The sequence below is a fragment of the Phascolarctos cinereus genome, unplaced genomic scaffold, assembly GCF_003287225.1.
Source record: "Phascolarctos cinereus isolate Bilbo 61053 unplaced genomic scaffold, phaCin_HiC Scaffold_1;HRSCAF=81, whole genome shotgun sequence".
Lineage (NCBI taxonomy): Eukaryota > Metazoa > Chordata > Mammalia > Diprotodontia > Phascolarctidae > Phascolarctos > Phascolarctos cinereus.
In genome coordinates, this window is record NW_027555514.1 from 153,765,732 (window position 1) to 153,784,840 (window position 19,109).

At 34.1% G+C, this 19,109-nt stretch overlaps 1 protein-coding gene across 1 annotated transcript in view; it reads right to left on the reverse strand.

Annotated features, from left to right (window-relative positions):
- The window catches only part of SEMA3E (semaphorin 3E), a 345,931-nt gene that overhangs the window by 58,111 nt on the left and 268,711 nt on the right, over window positions 1-19,109 (reverse strand). Inside the window, exons 6-7 of the mRNA XM_020999789.2 lie at window positions 8,204-8,323; window positions 5,989-6,131 (exon numbers count right to left, since the gene is read on the reverse strand). Of these exons, the coding sequence (XP_020855448.1) occupies window positions 5,989-6,131; window positions 8,204-8,323 (263 nt within the window). The remainder of the gene's footprint in view (window positions 1-5,988; window positions 6,132-8,203; window positions 8,324-19,109) is intronic.

The following is a 19,109-nucleotide window of genomic DNA, read 5'->3' on the forward strand; positions in this document are numbered from 1 at the left end:
ACTTCAGGCTCAGCATTTTACCTACTGAGAACCTATCTGAATCCTAGCATATATTTTACCATACCACATTGCTGCTCCATGATGTAAGACTAGTTAAGCATCTTCTATAACTGGAAAGAATGTATTTCTTCTGATTCATTGTTAAAATGATATGCATTGAAATAAATGAAAGAAGTAGGCTGTAGGGGGTTATTTTCTAAATGTAAAGCAATAGACACCCAGCACTACAGTTTGAACTCCTTGCATTAAGGATAACCAAAAACACCTTACTGTGTTTTTTGCATGTAGTAGGCATACTAGTAGGCATATAGGCATATGAGTATATAATCACTAGAGACTACTCTTTGAGAGAGATGCTACATAATGAGGGATTGTTTATGTCTAGATAAAACAATTAATACCAGTAAATGAGAGAGATTTACTTAAGTCACTCACCATTTATGAGGCCTAGAAAAATACATAGATGAGCATACAAGAGAACATTACCTGATTTGTCTTGAATGGACTCCAGTTAAAGAGTCAGACTAGAAATTTGCCCTTGTACTATCAGAACAATTTTAGCTAAACTAAGGCATACGTAAAAACGAATAGTTATTATTATCAGTTAATCAGTCTGGTAAAATTTTCCTATTAAAATAAAAAGCCCTGCCTTTCCAGCCCTGATCTTCACCAATAAGGAGTAAGTGATGGCTGATGAAGAAGTGGTAGGAACCTTGGAGGAAGCAACAAGTTGACCTTTGAATTTCTGAGAGAAGAGTTGAGAGGAAAATCTGTCCATAATGTGACAGTCATTCCAAATGTGGGAAGAACATAGTTAAACGGTTCATGGAGAGTTTAGGAAAAAATCACAAATCAAGCAGGGAAATTTGGTGCAGAAATTATAGGAGATTTCAAGAATGAAATTTGGAAAAGAAAGTCCTAATTATAAGAAAGACAAAGGGGAGTTATCAGACAAGACTGATGTGGATGCACAAGGAACTCATCAACCAACTTAGAATTAGTCAGAAGACAAGAACAGAAGATGAAAGAGAAAGCAAGTGAACAAAGATAAATAGAAAAACATGCCACAATCATGGAAAAATAGAGTCATAGTCTACTTTATATTCTAAGCTGAGGTTGACAAGGGAAGGTTTTTTTTTCTTTTATTTATTGGTTATTTTTTAGCAAAGAGAAGGTTTACTGGAGGCCTAGGGAGATGCTTAAGGTAAACTGTATAAAGTTTATTAAAACCAAAGAAAAAGTAGAGCTGTCCAACACTTTATTTTGCCTCTATTTTCTGTGAAGGAGAATGGTCTTTGGAGATTAAAAAGACAGAATAAAAAATGGCTATTAAGGAGTTAAAGCTAAAGATAATTACAGATATAGTAAGAGAGGACATAGTTCTATTTGCAACTAATAAACACCATTTCAGAGTAATGAAAGTACAAATGAATATGATCATGGAACCACTGCCAGTGATGTTTGAATGATTACAGAAAGTAGGATAGGTGCTATCAGAAAGAAGACAGACAAATAACTAAATGAATAAATGAATGAACAAATGAATGAATGGATTTAAAGGAAGAGAATGACATTTGTAAAGTATGCCAATTTGGTCAACTTCTATTTCTGGGAAAATTCTAGCATACATTATTAAATGTTTGCTTAGTACGCAGCTCAAAACAAAAACAAAAATGGTGATCTCTGAAATGTTATATAATTTCCTTTTTTAAAGAGGATTATTAGAGTGCTCACTCAGAGGAATGTTATAAATATAGTAACCTTCATTTTTGCAAAGCATTTGAAAAGTTTATCATGTGGGAAAGATGGAGAGCTATTGGTTAGATTATATAATATTTAGGCAGATTTAGAACTGGTTGAATGGCTGGGCCCAATGAGGAATTATTTTTTTTAATCCAATATCTCATTGTTTTTCTTTCTTGTTTAACTTTTTTTGTTTGCATTAATTTATTTTCTCTCCCTTCTATTCCCTCTGTGAATAATAAAAAGGTAAAAGAAAATTCCCATAATAAATATCCGTAGTCAATAAATCATGTTCTATTAGCTATGTCCAAAAATCTGTCTCATTCTGCATTTTATGCACATCAACTCCCTAAAGAAGCATCATTAATGTTTTAATATTGAGTTGGAGGGAGGTCTCCAGTTGTTGTTGTTGTTGTTCATTCATTTGGTTAGGTTCGACTCTTTGTGACTTCATGGATCATAGCATGCCAGGCTCTTCTATCCTCCACTATCTCTTAAAATCTATCCAAGCTCATGTTTTGTTGCTTGTATGACAGTGTCTATCCAAATAATCCTCTGCTGTCCCCTTCTCCTTTTTTGCCTTCAATTTTTTTTCCAACATTAGGATCTTTTTCAATGAGTCTTGTCTTCTCATTAGACGGTCAAATATTTGAGCTTGATCACTGCCTTTTTACATGGTGGAAGAGTGTTCATAGTTCGATGAAATTATGAGCTATGCCATGCAGGGTTACCCAAGATGGACAGATCACAGTGAAGAATTGTGAGAAAATATAATCCACTAGAGAAGGAAATGGAAAACCACTCCAGTATCTAGAAAAGAAAACCCCATCATCTCCAGTTAGATGGCCAAGAAATCTTTCTTTGGTCTTATACTAGTTAACATTTTTATCAATGAGTTAGATAAAGGAATGATGGAATGCTTATCAAATTCACAAGTGACAGGACATTAGAAAGATTAATTAAAGCATTGAATGACGTCTCAAGATACCAGAAGATCACAATGGCCTAGTGTCAGGATGAAGCAAATAAGATGGAATTTAATGAGGATAAATGAAAAGGCTAAGTATCATAGTTTAAGAGTTGGAAGGAATTTAAAGGGGTTGTTGTTGTTGTTGTTGAAGTAATTTTACAGGTGAGGAGACTGAGATCTAGGACTGGATTAACTATACACAGAGAAGCTCTTTGGTAGTGTCAACAAAATTTGCTAATATTGAGATCAGTTCTCAATATATTGAAAACATGGAATTTCACTTGTTTGGTAACAATCATAGAGTTTATTACTTCCAAAAATGGTGATACATTAAAAAATTAATAAGCATATAACTACATGCAGACATTACTATCACTATGAAATCTTTAGGAGAATAACAAAATATTCACTGAGTGCATCCCTTGTGGAAATATGAGAAGGGAACTCAGATTTTTTGCAAATTATATTCTTTAGTAGCCCACATCTTTACTATCACAAATTTACTAAAAGGTTGAGAAAATACAAGATCCCATTATGTTTACTATTTGCTGACTTTAAAAAAAATATTCAATGAGCAAAATGTAAGCACAAGTGCAAGCATAAAATTATGTATATCATAGGAATTTACAAAAATAAGGCAAGATTTCTTGAATGATATAACAATAGTGAGAACTAGGAAGTTTCACGGATTATTAAATCATTTACTACCATTATGGAGTATGTCTAGGACAGAGTATAAATGGAAAAAAAATTCCTCTAGAGGGTGAATAAATGTTCCTATTTGTGGATGACATGGTCCTGATTAAACCAAGATACAAGATATTACTGAGCCTTTTAAATGATTTAATCAATAATCATGCAAAAAAGGCTTAGCCAATCTATACAAGAAAAAATAGAATGCCTATTGTCCAGACTAGGATATATAGTTGGGAAGACAACTCAGAATGCGTTTGTGAGGAACAATGAACCTGACTCAGAATTAAATAGAAGGAAGAGAATGGTCTGGAGTTGTGTGGTGCTTTTAATCATCCTAAGCTTTTCCTTGAAACAAAAAATCTGTCAATATTCTTATGGTGATGTCATATATCTGAAAGTGATGATACACCACAGTCTCTAAAGAATTGAAGTTGTGGATCAACCAAAGGGCAATAGAGACTCACACAGCAGGCATGAGTTTCAGGGTGTAACATATTTTCTATGAAAATTGTGCAGAAATGTAAAGAAGGATACCAAATAGATGCGTGACCGGAAAATTAGAGTGGTTAGAGACTTGAGGCAGGGGGACTAACTGTTTTTCCTAAGAATTTATCTCTCTTTTTCAAAGTGATAACTTCTCAATCAAAGAGCTAGAACCATAGATTTAGTTCTGAAAGGGATTTAAGAAGTCATCTGGTTCCACTACCTTATTTTACATATGAGAAAATTAAGAATGAAATGGGTTATGTGACTTAGCCAAGGTCACATAGGTAGTAAGTGGTAGAATCAGGGTTTGAACTCAGGTACTCTGACTCCAAATTCAACAGCTGACTTTAGCATTCTTTAGAGTTCAACACACTGATAGTTTATATTCCATTTTTTTAAAAATTGGCTTTTCAAAAGATAACCCACATCATTTATAATGTTCAAACTCATATTTTTAGCATTAGTAAGTTAAACAGGTTACAAAAAACAATCCCTGATGAAATATTCCCATTCCTAGAACCATAAGTTCTGATTGGTAAATTTTTACCTTCTCTTGTCCAGAACCAGGCTGCCCTAGTTTCAATCCCTTCCTCTTTCCAACTCTAGTTCCCCATAGTTACCCAAGATGGGCAGATCATAGTGGAGAATTGTGACAAAATAATCCACTGGAGAAAGAATTGGCAAACCACTCCAGTATCTAGAAAAGAAAACTCCATGGTCTCCAGTCAGACGTCCAAGAAAGCTTTGTCTTCTCTTATCAGAATGTAAGAGGGCAGAGACAATTTTGTTCATATTTTTATATCCTTATTGTTTAACATAACATCTGGCATGTGGAAGGAACTTTATGTGGTTGTTTGTTTGTTTTTTAATTCACACTCAAAGTTATAGACTCAAGCAAAAAAAAATCTTTCAAAATCATCAAAGGTTGAGAGGGCATATCTCATAGATGGACATTAGTTTGTCTGCTGGCAAATTAAAAACATTCATAAGACAAATAACTTTCAAGGTATACTGACACTTCATTTTTAAATGTTCCAGATGACCTTTCTTAAAGTGTATAGATTTCTGAATACCCATAGTAATACTGATTCAAACTAAACTATGGATTATACATGATATGTAAATAACCAACTGACAAGCAAACCAATATTCTCATGAATTAGCTGTCAGGATGGGAATATAAGCTTCTCCTAAAGTAATATTCCCATGGCACTTTGTGGATATATCTCTGTTTTCTCCAAGATCATTTCAGTAGATCACTTACTCTGATAGGTCTTATGACAAACAGGAAAGATTTGCAATATGGTCCTAGTAAAGGAATGTGTGTGTGTGTGTGTGTGTGTGTGTGTGTGTGTGTGTGTGTGTGTGTGCCTGTGTGTATATACCTGTCTTTCTAAGTTCAGAGAAGCTTATCAAGAAATATTTGGCCCCACAGTGATTATAGTCTCTACAAACCATGAGAAGGGCAATGTGGTACATTGGTAATGCAGAATCTAGAATCAAATCAAATCTCAGCTCTGAAATTTACTACCTGTGTGACATTGGGCAGGTGAGTACACTTCCCTGCCCCTCATCTTCCTCATCTGTCAACTAAGAGTTTGGACTGAAAGAACTCTAAAGACTTAGTCTTCACTTGAAACTATGATCATTTTAAGCTCCAAATCCATGTTGCTATGAAAGATATCTACTAAGGTGTATTAGAGGAAACTGTGGATCCTCTTTATTCCACTAGAACAAAAGAATTGCTTTTTTGAAGCATTGCTAGACTCAAGAGTAAATTTAAAAAAATGGTTGTAAGGTTTCATTTATAAAAACTGAATTCAGCCAAACTTTTTCATGTGTGTAGATATCATATTAAATATCCTTAGTTTATTGATATGTATTTCTTTAATTGGCAAGACATAAAATAGTTATTTCACCTTAACATTGTTTTAATTTATATTAAGCAAAAATATCAAACTAACAAATGCTAATTTGGTACCAGTTTAACAAAAGTGTTTTTAAAGACAACACAATATTCTATTTTAGTAAGTTTTTAAAAAATAAATATTGTGGCAACAAAGCTTACAATGTTATAATAATGGAAGTCTTACCGCACATACTCTTCCCACTCTTGTGTAAATTGTGTGTGCATTGTTTTCTGACTCCAGTGCCTTTTCAGTAAAGAAGAAATATACTTTGTTGTCATCCCGGTCTTCATTGTCAGGAATCATATAAGAACCTACAAACTTAGGTTCTTTAGAAAAGTAAAAAAGAGTGATTTCATTAAATCTTTAAAAATTTGTTTTGAAATCTCCTTTTCCAATAAATAAGAAAAAATGAAAGCTAATGACAGATTCATCATTTCATTGAGAAAGAAAGTGTTCTGAAGATGGAGCTTTTTACATTCCACTTTAAATATCTACAAAGAGAACTCTAACCCTCAGAAGCAAATCATTCTGAAATATTGAAGAAGAAATAAAAGATCTGTAGTTGAGAAAGTGGAGGTGTGGTCAAGAATTCATGATCAAAAGTTATGAATAATAAAAAAAGTTAGGAATATACACCAAAGATGGGAAAAATAAGAAACATTAACCATGGAACAACATGTAGTATTCCTTCTTCTATTTAATAAAAATTGACATTATTGCAGTGAATGCATTTTTAGCTATAGTGCAACATCACTTTCCTTTAGATTCACATAATCTTTCCCCAGTGGATCACATGAAGGAATAATTTTGTTTTAAAATGAAAATAATGTAGAATGACCTGAGACTTTTGTAATCTAGGAAATTTGTATGAATTTTTTTTTCCTTTAGATGGTGTGTTTGATGAACCTTATAATATCAGTCAGACTTAAAATTATTTTATGGAAACAATCTCTGGAAAGTGACTTTTTATATTAAACATAAAATATAATTTCATGTGACAATATATGAAGACATTAATGATTACATTGAAATGCCATATCTAAAAATTGTTGAAGGTATTTCCTAGAATGGTATTCCTTTCTAAAATATAACATGACTTCATAAAATGGTAGCTATCTGATGTAAATATACAGCCAATTCAGTAAGGGAAAAACACACTGATGGTTAAATGTGGACAAAACAACTCATTAAGTAGCTATGTGTGTCTGTGTTTAATATTTCAATTCATTGCTTTAGTGCCCTCTGAATATAGCTTCACAATATGCATTGCTGAGATAATAAACCTACCACAGTATCTGCAACAACTTATTTGAAAGAATCAAGACATAGTTTACACATGGCATAATGTATAATATATAAATGGATAGAATTTGTGTGTGTAGATAGATAGATAGATAGATAGATAGATAGATACTATCCTTATTTCAAATTTTACCTTATTTTAAAGAGTCAAGACATAGAGGTATATGATGCATGGCGTAATGTATAATATTATATAAATAGAATCTCTATGTCTGTGTGTGTGCATGTGTGTGTGTGTATAGGCAGCTCAGTGCTTACAATAGAAAGAGTACAGAGAATAGAGTCAGGAAGACTCATTTTCATGAGTTCAAATCTGGTCTCATACTCTTAGTAGCTGTGTGACTGTGTGTGTGTGTGTGTGTGTGTATTGTTCAATCATTTCAGTCATGTCTGATTCTTCATAAACCCATCTTTGGTTGTCTTGATAAAGATATGGTTTGCCATTTCCTTCTCCAGTTCATTTTACAAAGGAAGAAATGGAGGAAAAAAGTGACTGGCCCAGAGTCACACAGCTGCTGTCTGAGGCTAGAATTGACTTCAGGCCCAGCACCTTGTTCAATCTGCTGCTTAGCTTTGTGTGTGTATGTATGTATGTGTTTATGTATAGGTACACACATACATGCATACAAATAATTGTAGAGATACAGAGCTACAGACGATACATATATGGATATGCACGTAGGTCTGGATATACATAGATGTTGCATGAATCAGATTTAGGTTTCGTGTAAAGAAAAATTTCCTAATAACCAGAGCTTTCCCTAAATGGAATAGACTGTCATTGTGGGAAAGAGGAATCACTGACTACACGTCTCAGGCACAGGTCGCATGAAAATCTGTCTGATATTTTGCAGAAGGGATTATTTTTCAGATACAGGGTAGACAAGATGACTTCTGAGGTCTCTTCTTATTTTGAAATTTTGGGATCCTGGGATATTCAGAAAATGCTAGAGGATCCATGATAGTCCATTGAGAATTTGAAGTGGTACTCTAATACAAAGAATGAACTTCTATCAAAAACCTATTTCTGAGCTCTGTAGTGATTATACTAGGCATCAATATTTTTACCCTAATAGAGTACTCTGTTCAGCTCTACCTTTTAGAAGACGCTCATCATCATGTTCAGTCCGAATATGAGCCATGCGGCCCAGGCTACGAAAGACAGCAGCATCTCTTCCCCAGTAGTCACTGTAGAGTCCAGAAAACAGCTCACTTCCTACATAAAAAGAAAAGGAAAAGACAAGTCAATATATTCCCATTGCTTAATAGACAGTGCACTGTAGGTTTTGAAAATAATTCACATATACCGTAATTCTTCTTACACATGTAGGTTTATGTAAAAAATATTATATATGTATATATACAAATACACACATAAATGTGTACTTTACATACGCATTGTGTGTATATATATTTACATGAAAAAGCCAAGAGTGTAGATATGTGTGTGTATCTATCAATCTGCATGTATATTATGTAGAATATATATATATGCGTATATATATATATATATGTATATGCTGATTAGCTAGACTGATTGATAGATAGAAAGATAGATACTAAAGAGTTATTCATACTAACCCTTCTTTTGAAGCCTTTCAAGGTTAAGAATATGAAACAACATTGTGGGGTACTGGATATATGCATATATACACACATAAATATATATAATAATAATCATTACTATTATTATTATTGTTAGCAATAGTATTGTTTGATTATTATAATATTTTTCAAAGAGATTCAAATAGAAAATATCCTGAAGCAGGATTATATTATGTTCATGTTTATAATTATTATTATAATTATTTCTCTATGACTGATTGTATGGCAAAGAGCTATTCATACTGGCCTCTCTTTTGCAGTCTTTTGAGGGGAAGGAAATCAAACAACATTGTATGTTCTTGGATAATTGTCCCACTGGGGGATTATGGGTAACTTGGTCTCATTAGTTCTATTGTCTTATTGAGATGATTCTAATAAAAACAGAAATAAAATAACTTATAGAAAATGTCTGTGAAATTTTGTTGTCGTTTTTGTTGTTGCGACTGTTGTCATTTATCTATGTAAAGATATGTGAATATAGGAAAGGGTTTTCTGTTGATAAATTTTTTTAAAATTTATTTTTAACATGATATGTAAGAATTGTTATTATATATTTGTTATATTTTGCTTTACTTATTAACAAGAGTGAATGATTTTTCAAAAGTTTCTGTTTCTTCTTTTGTGATTTTTTTTCTTGTACAATGTCAAATGTTCGATTCAATTTGACTGTTATCTTTACAGATTTGCGTCAGCAAATTCTGTACTCCAGGCTTGGTTAGGTGATATTTTCCACATTCACAATAGATTTTGATTTTCAAGGTCATCTAATTCAGCCCCTCAGTTTACACATAAGAACGCTAAGGCTTAAGGTTAAGTGATTTGCTAATTTATACTGTAAAAGGAATTATTCATAAGGATGATATTCAAACCCAGGCCTTTCAACTTTAAATGCAGCACTTTTTCCATTGAATAATAATTCCTAGAGATTTTTCCCTCACACATCTTTCTTTCCTTCCTTCCTTCCTTCCTTCCTTCCTTCCTTCCTTCCTTCCTTCCTTCCTTCCTTCCTTCCTTCTTCTTCCTTCCTTCCTTCCTTCCTTCCTCTCTCTCCATTCCTCACTTCTCTGTCTCTGTCTGTCTCTGTCTCCATGTCTGTGTCTCTGTCTCTGCCTCTGTCTGTGTGTATGTGTCTGTCTGTCTCTGTCTCTTCTTTATCTTGCCTATGTTGCTATTCTTTGTTTTTCAGACAATCAACGAGCACTTATTAAGCTTTTCTAAGTTCCAGTTACCAAGCTTAATGCAGAAAATACAAAGAAAAACAAAAACAGTCCATGCCTCCAAGGACCTCACATTCTAATGGGGGAGACAAGATAGAAATTTACAAAGTAGATGGACAGTCAACTGAGAAACGAAGGCAATAACAGATTGGAAGACCTGGAAAGGCTTCCAGTAGAAGGTGAAATATGAGCTAAATCTTCAAGGAAACTGAATCAAGGAATCCAAGAGGTATGAGAGAAGAAGATCATTATAAGCATGGGAGATAATCAGTAAAAAGGATTGGAGATGGAATTGTATGAGAGGAGGTCATTCAGTCAGTCAATAACCAATTATTAAGGCCTATTATGTACCGGGCACTGTGCTAAAAGTTGTGGATACAAAGAGGAAAAAGATAGTTCCTGACCTCCAGTAGCACATAAACTAATGGGGAAACAATAAGCAAACAAATATACACAAACAAATTCTACATAGGATAAATAGGAAATAATTTTAAGAAGGAAGGCATTAGAATTAAGTGGTTTTGGGAAAGGCTTCCTGTAGAAGATAAGATTTTAGTTGAGCCTTGAAGGAAGCCAGGGAGGGCAGGAGGTGGAGAACCAGGAGAAGAACAGCAAGTAGGCCAGTAAGTATTGACAGAATATGTGGAGATGGGCAAATTGTAAGATTGGAAAGTTAAGAATAAGTCAGGTTCTGAAGAGGTTTAAATTTTAGATAGCTGATGTAAATATTTCATATTTCAAAATTCTAGAACAAGTTTACATTTTCCAATCCACAGTTAATATTATTTGCCTCAATTTTGGCCATCTTACAAACTTTGTCTTAGAAATTTTAATATGAAAAGTTAGGTCCTAGTATTCTTTTTCAGTGTAAAAATCCATGTTTTGTAGACATCACATCATAGAAAATATAATGCCTTTCATTTGTAAATAACACTTTAAAATGCAATCTAGCAATTGATTATATAGTTTGTTGACTGAAAAGAATACCTAATTACAGAAAATACGCCTTTAAACTAAAATGTTCTTTCTAAACCACTAGATGGCAACCCTATGATATTAAATACATATCCAATTCAAGTAAGTTATTAGCACAAAGGGGAAAAAAATTCTGAACCTCTTACTATTACTTCATTTCTTTTTCCTTCTGTACATCAGAAAACAAAAGGGGTTATGAACAATTCATATAACCTAGAGTATGCATTTTACATCAAAGCATCTGCACAGGTGTTAAAAACCCATTTGCCATTTAAACTATACCAAATGTGCTTCTTTTAAAAATTTAGCTTTCTCCCAGAAGGGAAAAATTCTCCTTTCACATCATGTTATAAGAAACCGAAAGTTGATATAATGGACAATCCAGATTTAGAATAATGTTAGCTAAAAAGGAGTGGTGGTAGTAGCAAGAGACAGAGAGAGAAAGAGAGAATGATAGATGGCTAGAGCAGAATCTACAAAATTAATGAAAATTAGACAAATTAACAGAAACATACTATCCTAGTACTTCTTAATAGCATTAAGTGAGGGTGAACATACTCTAGTTAACTTCTGATCTAAATCTAAATATTCTGATCTAATTGATTTATTGAACTTTTATCAGGAGAAATAATTACATGTAATAACTACATACACAAAATTTTTGTCTGCAAATTTTTTTTATAAAAATTGTCTATTGACAGAATCCTAGAGGTTTCACAATTAGAAAAATTGTGAAAAGTATTCTTAGTACTATATTTAGTGCAAAAATCTCTCTTGTGGATTAGCCATGTTCCCAAGTATTTTTTTTTAGGACAAAACACTCAAATGTGGTTCCAAGATTTAAGGGATGAAGCTTTTTTTTTGTAAACTTATTAAATAAAATATATGCAACAAACAAATTCAGTCTTAGTGATATGAGCAACCAATCTTATCCTTGCACTATACTTAATTTTTGATCGCCATAGGACTGGTTTATTTCTGATAGCAATTTTAGGTAACCCATTGTAGTTTTACATTACAATTTTTTTCTGATAAAAGGAAACATACTATGGGATCCTTTTGATGGTCAAATGTCACTTGGGTGAAATTTACTGTCACTAAGGAATCAGTGACAATAAATATAAATGTTGTTCAGCAGAAATGATTGAAATGGTATTTGAGTTCTGCTTCTGCTACTAAGTTGCCTTATGATCTTGAGCAAATGATTAAAACTCTGGATCTCAGATTTCAAGTTGAAATTAAGGGTTTTAGACTAGGTGATATCTCATAGTTTCTTTCAATTTTAAAAAATAAATGAAATATGATAAGAAAATTTAAAAAAAATATGAGTGACTAGAAAATAGATACATCAACACATTGTTGGTAGAGCTGTGAATTAATATAGCCATTGCTGAAAGAAATTTTGAACTATGCCCCCAAATTCACTGAATTGTACAGACCCTTTTACCCAAAGAAACCACTGTTAGGCCTATACCACAAAAAGATCAAAGAAGGAGGGATAGGAATTATCTGCAAAAAAATATTTATAGCAGTTATTTTTGTAGTGGCAAAGAACTGGATAGTAAAGGAGTGCCTATGAATTGAGGTATGACTAAACAAATTATAGTATAAGAATATAATTGAATACTATTGGCCACAAGAAATGATGAAAGTAATAATTCAGATAAAATTTTGAAGACTTGCAGGAAGTAAGGCAGAGTAAAGTGGACAGAACGAAAAGAACAATTTATATAATACCCACAACATTGTAAAGACAAATAACTTTGAAAGACTTAGTAAATGTGATCATTGCAATTACCATAATTCCAAAAAATTGATGATGAAGCATGAAGCAGCCTATCTATATCTTGATAGAGCAACATGCATTTTTTGGATATAGCTAATGTGAGTGTTTACTTGATTATACATATCTATTAAAAGATTTTTCTTCTTTTTCCTATATTTTATGAAGTAGAGAGGAGAGGAGAGGAAAGTTAGGGATAAGATTGCCAATTTTATGGAAAAGAAAATAGGTTCATTGGAACATGCTTTTTGAATTAATGAATGAAGTCCTTACTAAGGGCTTTCTATGTGCAAAGCACCATGCTAAGTGCAGGGGATACAAACAGAAAGGGAAGGCAGTATCCCTTCTCAAGGATTTCAGATCATAGTGGAGGAAACAACACATATGGAAGATTTTAGCTGCAAATCAGATGGAAAAATTCCATGGTCCTTAGGGTGCAGAAGCAAAGAATATGTATGTGCTTCTACTTTAATGTTATTTCCACTGATAAAATCATATCATTATCTGAGGCTGACTCATTTGATAGTGACAAGGACTTTGGTGGGAAGAACTTTTCTTTTTGAATTTTTATAGCTGGGGCTGTAACACTTGTAGGAGCAGTTTCCAGGTTGCATCTGTGTAAGTGTTGCTCCCCAGAATGATGGCAAAGGCACTAGGGCTAGAAGCTTTGCTATTATTAAAGCTCTTACATTCAGGGTCATGGGCTATCTTCATCAGAGTGTGTGAGGAAATAATAGTCAAGGGAGTGATAGTGGTTTGATTTGCCTGGTATGTGCTGTCTACTGTTTCTCTGTCAGGATACCTTGCTGTTGCAATTAGATGGGCTTGCCTGTCCTGTGTATGGCAGTTGGTTGTCAGTCAGTCGGGATGGCTGGCCCCCTCAACATAACAGTTATTTCCCTGGAAGATGGCTGTGAGGAACAGGCTCATGTTTTGGGGAGTACTGCCACTCTCCTGGTTCCTGTGCCTATATACAAGTTGGTGGCTGTTGGTTAGCAGTTGCTTCTTGTTGTGATGAAGAAGGTGAGTTCCCTCTCCATAATGACTTCCACCTCAATGGATTTGGTGGCTAGGCAGGAACCATGTCTGGGGTTTAAGAGTCACTTTTCTTCCTAAGTTTCTTGTGTTCAGGGTCCTGAGCTATGTCTATTGTGGTCTGAGAGTGGTGATGGTCAAGGTACTGGTAGTTTCATTTGCATGATACCTGATTCATCTTGTATCTCTTTCAAGGGTGCCTCAGTTGTAAATGCACAGAACAAAAGAGAAGGCTAGAAGGAATTACAGGACAGATTTTAAAGAAATATGTTAAATATATTAAACACACACAAAAAAGAAAGCCATATATGATTAGTTTCACAGTTTTGTGTACAACCCTCTATTCTGGTGTGTTTATGGAAGTGCTCATTTCAGTTAATGTTTAAGTTTAAATTTTTTTAAAATGAGAAAAAAAAGTAGCATAAAAGTTCCCAACCACAAAAGTTCAATGCCTACTTTACCATGCAGAAAGTACATATTAAGACTGGTATTATAAAGGTGTTAATTGTTCTAAATATGTTCTTCCCACTAAATTTCTACATCAGTGTGCCAGTTTATTAGCTTTCTCTATTCCTTATGTACCTGGCCTAGAGAAGGACAAAGAATTTCTAAGTATTGCCTTCATCAAGCATTACTTTCATCCATCAGTTCAATTTGACCTCCAGATTCAATCTCAAACTTTCAGCCTGAATTTTCCCTTGGTTTGTACTAAGGATATTGCATTTGACAAGTCCATTATCTGAGTTATGTTATCTTAAATTTCTCTGGTAAAGATCAATAATTTAGTCAACTATGTTAGTGACACAGCCAAATACCTGAATATTTCTTTGAATATAGATGGATAGTTGTTATCTTGGGTAAATCTGATATTAAGAAATCATCAACTTTTCATCTTTAACTTGGTGAGTACATATAATATTGACATGCATAGAAAGTTAATTACAAGTACCATATGTTCTGGTATATCATATGCTTTCATAGAGGAACAATGACAATAAAATTAAGTAACTTGCCTATGATTGCAGATAAATGACATCAAAAATTGATTCATGCATTTTGATTTTTAAAAACTAGTCAGGAAATTGGAAAAAAAAGATGAAATTTTCAATTGGACTGAACAATTTATCACAAAGTTGTCCTTGAGTAGATATGATCACAAATCATGAATAACCTAAATTGGCAAGGTAATAGCACTATTAGGTGTGTGTGAAAGTAGTGGAATGATGGAACCATAAGAGAAGTTATTTATACACTGATGCCAACATGGGATTCCTGGGGGGTAAAATGCTTTTTGAACTTTTAAATTCTATATTAATGTCAATCATCATTCTCATCATCATCATTATTATATAGATAGGTCTCAATAGGTCTCCTCTGGATATCCCCAGGGATCTCTGCTGGGACTTAAGTTCAGTATTTTTATCAATGACTTAGACAAAAAGACTGCTTCTGTGCTTCTCATTTCTAAAAGACATAAAGTTGAGGCCTATGTAACATGTTAGATAAAAAGTCAGTATGTCAGACTAGAATGATGGACAAATCTAACAGGAAGGAATTTAGTAATAATAGAAATTAAAAGCTTTAACTCTGATAAAAAAAATAAAATGTACAAGTATAGGATTGGAAAAGAAACAACTAGGCAAGAGGGAGTATTTTTTTTAAATCTGGGAAACAACAAAAAAACTAATCAAGATCTATAGATGAGCAAGCTGCAATTAATTCTCAGTCAAAATACCCTGTGATAGGCTATTTGAATAAATATGGAAGATAATTTTATAATTTCATAAAATTGTGAAATTCAAATAACAAAATTTGAAATCTTATATAGGATAGAGCCTATACCTGTAATTTCCTTGGTATAAAACTTCCAAGAGAGGAAATTCCTTCTGTCAATGGAGGTTGGTGTCTTCTCTGAAATTTAATCTTAGAGATGTACCTAAAGCACTGAAAAGTTAAGTATAATCTAGGATCATATAGCCAGTATGTGTCAAAGGGGAGGCGGAGCCAAGATGGTGGAGTGAAAGCAGTGACTTGCTTGAGCTCTCCTCCAAACCCCTCCAAATACTCATAAAAAATGGCTCTAAACAAATTCTGAAGCAGCAGAACCCACAAAAAGAGAGGGTGAAGCAAATTTCCAGCCCAAGACAACCTGGATGATTGATCAGAAAGGTGTATCGCACCAGACTGGGAGCACAGCGCAGTGCGGGTGCGCAGGCCACAGCAAACCGGGAGCAGGCCTCAGAGGACTGAATCTCGGGCAGCTGTGGAGGTTTCCAGACTCCTCAATCCACCAATGCCAAAGACAAATTAGAAGGTCAGTGGGAAAAGTCTGTTTCTGTGGTGCTGAGATAGGAAGGCAGGGTCTCAGCTCCATTCCCCAAGAGCTAGGCCCTGGGGGAGGGGAAGCTGCTTCCCAAGCTTCCGGCCCACAGACTGAGGGGGAATCCAGTGGCTGATCAGAGAGGGATTGCAGGGATCTCTTTGCCAGTGCTGAGGCAGGAATCTCTTGCTTTGCCCGTGTTTGGATCTGGGCCACAGTTCTGGGTAGCGGTGCTAGGGTGAGGAGGAGCGCTGGCTTGGTGGAGCTTGTAGTGGCTGTGGAGAGAAACCCCTCCTCACAGTTACAGGACAGAAAGGAGTACTTGTAGTCGCAGGCCAGGAAAGGAGTAAACACCTTGCCCTTTATCATACCACCTTGGAAGAACTGAAAATTTACAGATCCCTACAAGTAACTCTGAAAACAGCTGTACAAACCACCGAAGCTTGGGACAGTACATTCTCCACATTGGAAGTAGATTTGTACCTTAACAAAGAGTTTAAAACTCAAGTAATTGGCCAGGATCATGAGCAAGCAGCACAGAAAGAGTCAGACTATATTATCTTACTTTGGTGAAAAAGAAGATCAAAATATACAACCAGAAGAAGACAACAAAGTCAAAGCCCCTACATCCAAAGCCTCCAAGAAAAATATGAATTGGTCCAGGCCACGGAAGAGCTCAAAAATGATTTTGAGAAGCAAGTTAGAGAAGTAGAGGAAAAACTGAGAGTGATGCTAAAGGACACCCAAAAAAATACTGAAGAAAATAACACCTTAAAAAATAGCCTAACCCAACTGTCAAAAGAGGTCCAAAAAGCCAATGAGGAGAAAAATGCCCTTAAAAAGCAAAATTGGCCAGATGGAAAAGGAAGTCCAAAAGCTTATTGAAGAAAATACTTCCTTAAAAATTAGAATAGAGCAATTGGAAGATAGTGACTTTATGAGAAATCACGACACAGTAGAACAAATCCAAAAGAATGAAAAATTAGAAAACAATGTGAAATATCTCACTGGAAAAACAACTGACCTGGAAAATAGATCCAGGAGACAGAATTTAAAAATTATTGGACTATCTGAAAGCCATGATCAAAAGAAGAGCCTAGACACCAGTATGTGTCAAAGGTATGACTTGAAATAAGTTCTTTCTGGCTTTGAGAATAGTTGTCTATCCATCTCTGTCCACTATGTTTAATTGTCTCCTATGTATGATCTAATGTTATATTTGATTTATATTTCATAAAATGTACTTTATAAAAAGGAAAATGTGTCCTTAGGTCAAATTGTGGAATTTTCCAATATGAGTAGATCATGAGAAAACATTCCACTATTTATAATTAGTTTATTTTTTATATATAAATAAAATTCAATTTGGATTTTTCAATGGTTATCCTGATAAATTGCTCTAAATTTGATAAGTTAATAGTCACTGATTTTGGCTGTTTAATGGATAATAATTACATAGCCATGGCTCCAAAATGAAATGTTTCCATAATAGTAAGTTTAAAAAAAATACACTAGTATGCCATTTTGAAGTCTGGAATAAAATTTTATTTGAAGTTAATAATATAAAAATTAAAAAAGGTATTTTCTAAATAGTTGCTTTTAAAATGAAATCTATATCTTACCACATGCACTAAAAATTCTTTGACGGTTGATAGAACTTATCAGTCTGTTAATGGAATGCATTACTTCTAATCAAGCTCTTCTTCTCCAGGTTGAATATGTAGCTTTTAATTGCCATGGGAGGAAAGTATACAGTAGTTTTTCACTGACATCTTATCTTGCTAAGTTTCACTCAAGTATTTTTTTTAGCTATGTAATATAAGTGTTTCTATTTTTAAACCCTAGCAGTTTTGAAAAACAGCAAATACTTTCGTATCTTGGAATAAAAAGAAGATGGCTAAAGGATGAATAAGAGTAAGGTTGTGTCATTTATAGCTGAAATTATATGATCATTTAAAGTTACTTTCTCTTTGGATGGACTAGTATGATGAACATCTATCACACAAATTGTTACAAAGAAAAAGACATGAGTTTGAGGCGATGAAGATGGATGAGCAGGCAAAATATTGATTCCAAAAATCCCAGTTCACACTCTCACTTTAGTGTTAATTTTTGGCAAGGAATAGTGGGTGGGAGAGGGTGTGGTTTTTCTCCTTTGGCAGATGGCTAGTGGTTGCTATCGGCATGAAGAAGGTGGTTTCTGAGGTATTTTCATAAAAGACATATTTGTAAATCTTGCCATCTTGCATTCACTAGCACTGTTCAATCTCATGTGGTTTGCTTTGTGGCTCATAACAGGCACTCCAACTGTCATGGTCAACACCAGTTTCTTATGGTAGTGAAAGCCCATGAGGTATTAAAGAGTATCCCACTTTTTAAAGAGCTTTGAGAAAACTGTAAGTCAAAACTTTAAAAAGCTCCATGGGGGTCAGGGGCCTGGTTCAGAAGCTACAGAAAGCCTATAGATGACAAGAATTCTGCAAAATGCCAAAAAGAAACAGAACTCCGTAAGAAGCACATCAATTTTCTTAGGGGAAAGGAATTCAGTCTTTTTTTTAAAAATCAAATATCCCTTAAAATTTTGTGGTGATGCAAATTAAAATAAATACACACACAGAGTGAAATATTTTCACTTCTAATGCCATGGAGAGTGACACTGACAATTAAGGAAAAAGTTATAGATTAACTACAGAGGATATAAAGTGTTTTAATGAACATACACACACACATATACATACATAAGTGTGTGTGTGTGTGTGTGTGTGTGTAAAATTTAGAAGGTTGGAAGCAGTGTGGACAGAAAACTAGCATCAGCTTCAGGCTATCCTGAGGTGTCTCATCTGATACAAATTGGCTTTGTGACTGAGACAAGTCACTTCAAGTCACTTCTCTTCTTATTGTCTCCATGATCCTCTAAATTTGCACCTGCATTGGGAGAAGGAATGTTCTCATATTGGATTTCCCAAACCAGCAAATGCAGAAATAATGATTTTCAGAGGGTTTGGGAAAGTATTTACTACCTCATTTAAATTCTATTCCTATAAGCACTCCTAATTTGTGATACTGT